General features: G+C 39.8%; 1 protein-coding gene across 1 annotated transcript; it reads left to right on the top strand.

Annotated features, from left to right (window-relative positions):
* On the top strand, positions 1 to 9970 carry LOC121943719 (cytoplasmic polyadenylation element-binding protein 1-like; the record flags this gene model as incomplete). The annotated part of the gene is given in 10 exon segments (XM_042487314.1): positions 1 to 75; positions 862 to 1114; positions 1231 to 1344; positions 3575 to 3679; positions 5038 to 5174; positions 5840 to 6038; positions 7099 to 7193; positions 7929 to 8009; positions 9762 to 9798; positions 9801 to 9970. Coding segments are annotated over 10 exon segments (1170 nt in total), but the record flags the coding sequence as incomplete, so codon positions are not given.
* Positions 9971 to 10731: the final 761 nt, after the last annotated feature.

Consider the following 10731-nt stretch of genomic DNA (forward strand, 5'->3'; position numbering starts at 1 on the left):
TCTCGCTCCAGCAGTCCTGAAGACTCTGAGACCAGCGGATTCAGCTCTGGCTCAGACCACCTCTGTGACATGCTGGTAAGGGTCACGATATTTACTCTGTAACTCCTTTTTTATGTGCTGGATTGTCAGGTGGGCAATATTTGTTTCAAATATAGATCAGTATCGGGGTGTCTGAAGGTCCTCAAAGTCTTAATGCTTTCAATTCTATGTATATATTAGGCCTTTTAATTCATTAAATAGTCTTAAAGGGATACCTTTAAACCAGCTTTGTATCATAAGAGTGCACGTTGTTTTTGTAAATGAACTGTGGAAAACTCTTGTTGGAGCTGAGCTCTCCCTGCTAAGAAGCTCAGGCTGGACTCTGGTGGACCTGAGCCTGCAGGTGGATGCTGGGCTGAAGGTGTGGCTTATAAATTGTGTACAAACAGCAGCAGTGGAGGCTGCATCAGTAGCAGTTAGTGTCAGCATAGCTTTCAGGTGAGCAGCGTGGCTAAAGGCCGGCAGCAAAAAAGTAAACAGTGCAACTACGGCCACTGTTCACCTCCATGATTGTAAAGTTACATTTAATTTATGTTGCAATTCGATGAGGAGTATGAGGAGTGAGATTAAAAGCAGACAAACTGGCTGCCTGAGTTAACTCACAGGCGTCATTAGTGCGTACTGATGGATCAGCGCTGTGGAGAAATGGTCCTGGAACTACAGGTTCAGTTACTCCCTCACTGTTTATATCGGGTCTTACCGGCAGTTGGTGTTTGTTTGTGGTGGCTTTATTTGAGAATTTGTATAATTTAGGGCATATGAATAAATGTTAAAGTCCCCTCACGTCTCCAGTTAAGAGCAATTGTCTGTCTGTCTCTCCAGTCCACTTTGCGGATTTCCCCTCCCCTGCCGTATCTCGCATCCAACATGCAGAAGGATCTGCTGCGACTGGGCTCCCGTCTGGACCCCCAGGACTCCAGTTCTCCTCTGACACCGCCATCCAGTGCCAGCCCCGCCTCAGCCGTCTCCCGCCGCTGGCGTAGCGGCTCTCCCTGGCCTGGCGCCGATACGCTCGACCAGTCGGACGACACGTTCAGTATCGAGAGGGAGGCGCGCCTGCACAGACAGGCTGCAGGTAGATCAGACTCACCACAGCTCTGCCCTTTTTTTTGACTGTCGTGAACTGTACAATGGTAGTCGTCGTGGCTTTGTGGATTGAATTTTGGCTTCCTGCTTTTCTTGAATCGTCAGCCGTGAATGAGGCCACGTTCACCTGGAGCGGTCAGCTGCCTCCCAGGAACAACAAGGATCCTCTGTACTCCTGCAAGGTCTTTCTTGGTGGCGTCCCCTGGGACATCACAGAGGGTAACCGCTGCTTTAATTTTTTTATTCTAGTGCCAAACTTCTGCCTATTTGCATTAATCGTACAGTGCAGAGTGACCAGTCCTGAAGGTCTTGGGCTTAAATCCTTAAATCCACTTGACAAATGTGCTTTTTTTGGATGCTCGCTCTTGAGTTTTCTTATGTTAAAAAAAAAAAAAAGTTTATTTACATGTTGATTATTTTTCTGTTGAGTATTTTTCAGCTGTCTCGCTGTTAAAGGGATGCTTGGATGACTTCCACCTTTTTTACCGTGTGTGTGTGTGTGTGTGGTAAACTTCATCTAACCGGCGTCATTGCTCATCTCTCAGCTGGAAACATTTCAGAGTGGGTTTTCGCTGGCTCGAGGGCTGTTGCTTAATTTAAAGATCGTACTTGCACGTTAGGACACAAAGAGTATAGTAGCATTTCTTGCACCACATTCAACCAAACTATGAAACTAAGCTGTGCTGATTAAATCTGAAACAAAATACTTTAGCTGTAGCCGGAGCCACGCTGCATGTGTTAGCAGCATGTGACAGCTACATCACTGAACTGCTGCGGCTCGCACCCTTAGGGTGTTAACACTCGCTGCGTTTACTCTGCCTGTTCAAGGTGGGAATGTCCCGCCGTTATGCCGCCTCGCCGCTCTGTATATAACGCCTCTGAGCCGGGGACGAAGGAGGTAACAGCGCCGTAACTAGATCTGTGTAAAACAAAACGCTGGAAAGCTGAAAAGACTCAGGCATGACACGAAATCATTTGTTACCAGCAGGCCATCATATTGTTTCCGCAGGGGAAATTTGCATTACTTCGTACTCCACCGTTTGAGTTTAGGGCACGGTCACACGAGTGAATGCAGGCGAGTGACCTCTGCCTGTCGAGGTGATATTTGTGCCGAGTGTTGGCGGTACTGGGAATGACAGACACAGACGGCTAGCTTGCTTCTAAACACTGTAAAACATGTTAGTGCATTTTCCATTTTCTTATCTTCCCTGTCCGTCTCCCGACTCCCTGCCAGCCAGGCAGCATCTCCCATGTGACATTTAGCATTTCTCATCACCACTGTCAGCTGGTGAAACACACATTTCTGTGGTATTAGTTGAGGCTGCAGCTTCGCCAATCTGCGTTTACTAAAGTTGAACTCCACGCAAAGCAAAGATGCAAAATTTTCTTTGCCACTGAAAGTGGATGTTTTATTTATTCATTTGCAAGCATTGGATAGAACTGAAGGCAAATATCTGACCTTTTTTTAAACAATATTTTTATTAAAATTTCAATACTATATAAAAACATTTGCAAATATATATCTTATCATACAGTCATCTCATTCCCACAGACTCAGAAAATAAAAAGAGAAATAACAATAATACTTAAAATAGCAGATTTTAAATGAATTACTTTTTTACATTACACAAAAAACCCAATAAAAATAGAATAAATATTTGCCAGTGTTAATTTCGCTAACGTGCTGCTGTGCATTCTGGGAGTTGTAGGTTTTCTACCTCCTGAAGAAATGCTGCAGCTCAGATTTATGAAAAGATCATAATTCAGCAGTAAAATGCTTCTTTTACTTCCCAAAACTACACACATTACAACTAGATATCTGCCACTTAATGGGAGCGAGACTCGTTGGTAAAACCGAACCAGTGGAACCAGTCTTTCAAAGGCATTTTGTCCTATTTTTGACGTTAATATTCTTCAAATCTGTATGTTTGTCTTTAGAGTGAGATACAAGGCTACAGATTTACCGCATAGTTTTACATACTTTTTTCTTCCATAATTATAGAAAATAGACAGGCTCAGAATTTTTGTGTTCCTTTATATAACACTTCCCGTGGTCAGTTTTCTGTCAAATATCGTGGAGTTATCTTTGGGAATAAAAATGTTAGTTTACTGGATTCTTTTGTGTCATTGTCCGTGTACAGAGAGAGACTTCGAAAAGGTCTGCTGTAAAAATATCCCTCTTTGACTGACGTCCACAGCGATGATGCCTATTTTTATCTGTTAACCTTATACTTATACTGTGACACTTTGTATTTTTGCAGCTTAATTTATTGACGTTTTGACTGTTTATATTTTAATATTCATATGTTTTTTGGGTGTGGTTTTTAAATAAGCCAGTATAGGTTTCTACAAAATCCTCACATGTGGTATTTATATGTTTTATCCTCACTGTTGCTTTTTATTATATGAAAGAAATAAACTTAAACTCCTTCATCCTTTTTTCTTTCAGCCGGCCTGATCAACACCTTCAGTGGCTACGGCCCGCTGACTGTGGAGTGGCCTGGTAAGGATGGAAAGCACCCTCGCTGTCCTCCCAAAGGTAATGTGGCTAAAGGTAACAACAAGCTGGTAGGCTATTTTTTAAATTTCCTTCTTGGTTTCAGGGTGGCACTGTGGTGAGCACGTGGCATGCTGGTGAGTTTGGATGTTGGTCTCTAGAGCTACTTTGGACGGTGATACTGGGGCTTAAATGTAGCGTAAAACATGGTGGAAGATGCAAAAAAAAAAGCTTCACAACGCTTTAGACTGGGAGTAAATATCAGGGTTAAAACACTTACAATGTCTGGGTTTCTGTGATTTTTCACAGGTGTTGATTCAACTTGCTAATTTTCCAGACTGTTAAACTGAAGAAATATTCAGTCAACTGTCTGTTTATTTTTCCTAATGCAGGTTTCACAGCAAATGTCTCATAACTCGACATTTTTCTACTTTCTACAAAATGTTTTATACCTGATGTTCTGTCGAGGGCTGCATCTTTTTTAATGATTTGTTGAAGACGTGTGCTTGATTTGGAAAAAAAAAGCTATTATCTGAGCTATTGCCAAGTATTTCAAATTACTAGAGGTCCCCAGATAGTAATTTAATGTAATTTTATTTCGACAGGCACAGTGCACAATTAAAAGAGCCTTACATAAAACAAGGAGAGATGCATTGTACTGGGTTTTAGCAAAATAGCTTTTTTCCACCCATAGATCGTGGGCGTGTAGGTGGAACAAATAATTTAATGACAGAATTTGATTTAAAAAGAGCACAAAACACTAAAATTGTAGCAATGAAATTATCAGGACACAATCATTCCCCCATCCTAAAACCAGTTTGCCTCCCTCCAACCCCCCAACATTCACAAATATGTGCAGAATATATATTTAATGTTATAAAAACTAGATAAGTACGGTGCTAATTCACAAATGTGTGCAAGTTTGCTGTGACGGTATCCAGCGTTTAAGCATGAAAAGGTTTGAAAGTTTATTAGAGCAGTATTTCACTGATTTATGGCAACAAATGAAAAAGATGATTTTTCCGAATGAAGTCTTGTTTTTGGAATATTGTACTCTCTCCTGGCTCGTTATTTTTTTTCTGAACTGAGTGTAACAATTCTTTTTAAAGAGGAGCAGCAGTATTATGAAAACGTGTGCCGTGTTAATAGGGCTGACGTCAAGTTTGAGATTTGGCTCGCGTAGGTGATTACGACAGGGTGAAGGTATGTCATGTAGCAAACAACTTTGCAGCATGAAACCAAAACTGTCTGAATCCAAATGGACAAATGGCCTTTAATGTCGTCTTGTACTTTTGTCTTTTTAACAGTTGCTGCTTGAACTTTGTGAAAGTCGTCATGCTGGAGTCAAAATTCTCACCATAATAATGTGGCGGCCACATTGTTACATATACTAAAGTACTGTGTATGTTTTTAAGGTTACGTTTACTTGGTGTTCGAGAACGAGAAGTCTGTGCGGGCGTTGCTGCATGCCTGCTCCCAGGACCCGTTTCACCCCGAGGACAACCGAGAGTACTACTTCAAGATGTCAAGCCGCAGGATGAGATGCAAGGATGTGAGTAACTAAACAAAAGTTAAATATTTTTTACCAAAATATGAACTACAGCGACCTAAAATCAAGCTGTCAGACTTGTAATTGTGTTTCATTATCCTCTGATTTTATTAGAGTTGAAACTGATTCAACAGGAAACAAATCGGCTCAATTAAAAAAAAATCCAATCATTTTTTTGTCATTTATCAAACAAATGTGAAATATTTACGGGTTTGTGCATCTCAAGCGAGAGCATTCGCTCCATTTATGCTTTTATGTCACTGTAAATTGAAAAATTTAGCAGTATTTTCTCAACCAAAAGGCCCAAATTCAGTCTTTTCGATTTCATTGAACATTATGTCAGTGGGTTAATCATTGGTTGCAACCAGAGATCTGATGGTTCCTTCGTGTTGTGTTACAGAAAAAGATAATAAATAAAATAAACACAGCTAATTTTTGAATCATTTTTTGTTTTTGTTTGTTACTTTTTTGCTTATTTTTAGGTAATTTTCTTGTAACCTTTTTACTAATATTTTGCAAATTTTCGGGCTATTTCTGGTTCAGTTGCTTGCTGACTTCTTTCTATTGTTTTGGAAGTTCTAAAACCAATTTGCTCAGGTTTAAAAGGGTTAATGCAAAGTTTTTTTTGTACATGTAATCTGAAATGACTTTATTTTTTTGGGTTTCAGGTGCAGGTGATCCCCTGGGTGATCTCGGACAGTAACTACGTGCGCTGCCCCGCCCAGCGCTTGGACCCCAGTAAGACGGTGTTTGTTGGTGCGCTGCACGGCATGCTGAACGCGGAGGCGCTGGCCAGCATCATGAACGACCTTTTCGGAGGCGTCATGTACGCTGGCATCGACACGGACAAGCACAAGTACCCCATAGGTGAGCGCGTAGAGTCCGATTTTCAGCTCGTCAGTCTCGGAGGGATATTCTGCCGATTTTCAACCAGCTTTGATTCTAAACAATGTGGGTCGTTTGTGTAGATGAACTGTGGTAAAGTTCCTTCCATCTAACCAGTGAGTAGATATCCTAATCTCACGGAGAATCACCTCCAAATTACCAGGGATCCTGCAGGTCCTTAAAGAGCCATAAAAGGCAATGGATTCAATAATATAAAAATGAGGGCCTAATTGGTCTTAAAATGTCTTAAATGAGTATTTCGAAAGTCTTAAAAATGCCCCGACATGGCAAGTATTGTTTTATGAGTCAGTTTCTTTTGTAAAAGTGCAAAAATAAATGGTAATATCTCATTTTTATTAAAAATTAAAATCACAAAGAACACTTAACAAGAGCCAGGTATTTCCCAGTTCTAACCAGTTTAACTTTTTCACTGGACTGGAGTGTTTTTTGGAACAAACATTTGGGAAAATGTGTCCTTATCTGGTAAAAGTTTTACTTTTTTTTAAATTGTTGGTTACTGTAAAATGTCTGTTTCATCCCTGGTGACAAGTCTTATATCTAACTTGCCTTAAGATGTAGAAACCCTGATGACGGAATTTATTTTACTTGGAGTTTTGCTGGATCTTTGGCTGTTACTTGAAATACATGTTGTGCTTCGGCATTTTTCGTGTAGCCCGCCACGCACGCCGCCACCAGTGCTGACAAAGACTTTACAGCTGATCAAGAGTTACCCGCCCGTCTGTCTTTCTCTCAAACTCAGACTGAAATCTGTTTAAACGGTAAAAGCAGGCAGTACTGAACGAATGGCCATCAAAATTCTGTCACTACACTGCCTGTTTCTCTCCTGAAATTTTTTAACGCCCTGTTCAGCTGTAATAGCGAATAGGTCAGCACCATAAATGCAAATCATTTATGGCGCTGACCACTGAGGGAGGAGTGCAAAGAGGAAGTGAAATAATGTCTGTTTTATATGAATCTACTGTGCAAAATATTTTTTTTGCCAAAGAATTGGATCCAAACTGAATTATGACATTTCTTGCAGGCTCTGGACGTGTCACTTTTAACAATCAGCGCAGTTACCTGAAGGCTGTGTGTGCAGCGTTTGTGGAGATCAAAACCCCGAAGTTTACAAAGAAGGTAAGATGATAATCAATAACTATAAAGAGAAAGTGAGAAAACGAGTACATTGAGTACTGTACTTAAGTACAATTTGAGATGTGCTACTTTATACTTCTGTTGCACTACATTTCAGAGGAAAATATTTCACTTCTTACTCCACTGCAGTGACTGTATCTAATAGCTTTGGACACTCCAATTATTAATATAGAATATATAAGTAAAAAGTAAATGTTTATGTATTATTACTGATCAAACTATCTGACAACATATAAAATAGTCATTGGTCCAACTTTCACCAGATTTAACATTAAAGTGATCCAAATATTAACTGTATAAGTAACTTTCCTGCATTAAAATGTTACAGCTGGCCCAGTGTTATATTGTTTGCTGTGCACTTATTATTCCGAATGTTTCCAAAAATATTCAAACTCTGAGAAATCTGTCATGGTCACCATCGCCTGGCAGTGGCATCAAATCCTCTTTGCAATTTTGCCAGGCAATCTGGCTGTCTGCAGGAAGTCTTCATAAATAGACTTTTTATGCAATTTTAAGTCACATTTCGAAAAGTTTTAAAATGTTTTTACTGGATGAAGGATTTGAGTCACGGGTTTCATTACTTAGAAAGTCACTGGTGCTTAATCAGCAGGTTCTCACTTACAGTAACGAAAGCTTCTGTATTTTTAATCTGCTCTTGTGCCTCCCTTAATGTGATGGCTGTAAACTGAGTATCGTGACTTTGCGTTTTCCCCTCAGGTCCAGATCGACCCGTACCTGGAAGACTCCATGTGTCAAGTTTGCCTTCGCCAACCTGGACCTTTCTTCTGCAGAGACCAGGTCAGTGGAGACTCAGCAGAGCAGCGGGGCTCGGTGACGGTTCTGGTCAGTCCAGGACTTTACTCAGTGGTTTCTACCATTTTAGTCTCAGATTACATGAAACCTTGGTAGATATTGTCCTTTAGTAGAAGAAGCAAACCTTGTTTGTATTTTACTTCAGAAATAAGGAGAATCACTGCCTTAATATTTCCAAAATCTATGTATTTACATGTATTTTTCCAGAGCAAAAAAGTTTTTAGAGGTGTGGTTTAGGCAAAAATGCGTGGCAACATAATTTGTGTTAAATAAGGCATTAGATAGATGGATCTTTATTGCAAACATGGCAAATAAAATAAAGACGACAAAATAAAAATATATGAGCAAAAACATCATCAGGGTGCTCACGGTACATATTCAGTAAGCGTTAAGCATTTCATGGCCAGAAAGGAGCAGGAGCAATCAAATCCTACCATAATTAACAGTGATATTTCGTATTAGTCCTCAGCAATGTATCAAAAATGGTGAACAATCAGAATATGTCATAAAAACAATTAAAGTTTTGGTGAAGTACACTTAAAATGTAGTAAAGCTTTTGGTCTTGTTGCATTCATCGTAGTGCTGTGTTTAATCGAATACAAAATAAATCTGCACTTCGCCTGACATTTAACATACCGAGCTGCAAATACTGCCACCTGGTGGATAAAAAGTGGATTACACCAAAAATAAACACAAAGACAAAGTGACTTGTCATTTTACTGTTATTTTAGCTCTTACATCTCAGTAAATAGAGTTTGACCAACTGTATATTTTTGCAGATTTCTTGTGCTAAAAGGGATTATTACTGACACCACATTTTCAGTTTTACCCCAGAATAGAGACAATTAGATCATGTTTACAGTCTTGATATAATTTACAACCTAACCGATTGAAGAACGGACCGTAGTTGAGGACTTTGCTGTTTTCACATTTCAGCAGCAAACTTGGTTCAGTTAATTCTTGCAACTTATAGACACGAGGCAGGTTTCAATTACAGATTTGTACAAAACTTAAGCGATATTTCAGAAATGTCTATAAAACACATTACGAGATCACTGCGTTTCCGTTAAGTGATGTCAGGCGACTAATCTCGCCATGTTATGTATAATGGAAAGGCAAGCCCCTTAAACGTGGGAGCGGCCACATATGAAGAATTTGTCTGCCTTGATAGTCCAGGATTTCAGAGGAATTTTGGATTCAAAACTTCCGAATCATCCGCTCAACTTTTCAGCTTTTTTTTTTTCAACTTTGTGCTCGACAAGCATACAGCCATAATAATAATAATAATAATAATAATAATAATAATAATAATAATAATAATAATAATAATAATAATAATAATAATAAGCTGTATTTGTACCTGTCATACATAAAATACAACTCAAAGTGCTTTACATGCAACAATTTATGAGAAATGTGTATATAAATACATATATAATCTCATACATACACACACATACATATATACATATACACAAATAAAATGAAATCATTATACAGCACATGTAAACCATAGCTCTGGCAGTAAGGTGCAGGTGGAAACAAATAAGAGATAAAAAATATAAGATGTTAAACAAGAAGAGTCAAAACTATAAAAAGCATAAAACACATTTTTAAGAAAGTAAAACCACAGTGTCATGTAACCTATAAAAAACCTATTCTGATCAGATTGCTAAAGTCCTTGTAAACATCCCTGTTTAACTTACAACGTGCTCAAATCTGTCTGTTGACACGCAGGCCTGCTTCAAGTACTACTGCCGCCGCTCTTGCTGGCACTGCAGCACTCCATGGACATCTTGAGCAACCATCGGCCCCTCATGCGCAACCAGAAGAACAGGGACTCCAGCTAGAGCAGATGGATCCGAACGCTCTGAAGGGCCAGAGGAAGAGCCCCCCACCCCCCTCGACCGGGCGAGGCTGCCCGCCACGAAGAGCACGTGTGCCAGATGTCCTCGGTTCGGGGACACCGCGGCGCTCCACCAGGCACTGGGGATTTCACTGTAGAAAATGTTCACTTTTGCACTTGCTACATTTTTGCTGTTGTTCAGTGACACTATGCACAGTGACCTTGTTGGGAGAGACAAGGGGCCCTTCACACTTATGCATTTTCCCAGACTTGCGGCCAGACAGAGAGATGGGAGTCAGCCAAAGGTTAAGAAGTGGATGAAAATGCCATTTTTTTTCTTTTTGTTTACATGTGTTGCATAGTGAAGAGCAATCACGCAAGTCTCATTGCCGTTCATTGGCAAATGCCATACAGTGCCTTTAAATTTTTATTTTTTTTTCCCCCCTCCTCCCGCCCCTCCCTGCCCCCAGTTGGCATCTGTTTTTCCTGTGCAAGCCAACTGGTGTTTCTTACTTTTGGGAGTTGAATGTTGGGCTTCATTTAACCAGTCGCATTTCAGACATTTTTACGCAGTTTTTTACTAATTTGTACACAAACGGTTTTAAGTCATGACATGAAAATTTTGAACAGAATTCTACCAGGCGGCTGTTTATGGGAAACCCCCCCTTTTATTATTTTTTTTTCTCATACATTTTTCTGTGGCTTTTTTCTTTTTTCTTTTCTTTTTTAATTTGCCCTCCCAAATTTCAACTGAATGGGCACAAACTGTTCAAAGTACTACTTTAACTTGCTTTGTTGGTCCAGTTATATTAAATGTGTGTAACAATAGTACTGGATATCCTCCAACTGGGAAATCCATCA

The sequence above is a fragment of the Plectropomus leopardus genome, chromosome 1 (assembly GCF_008729295.1).
Source record: "Plectropomus leopardus isolate mb chromosome 1, YSFRI_Pleo_2.0, whole genome shotgun sequence".
In the NCBI taxonomy this organism is placed as follows: domain Eukaryota; kingdom Metazoa; phylum Chordata; class Actinopteri; order Perciformes; family Serranidae; genus Plectropomus; species Plectropomus leopardus.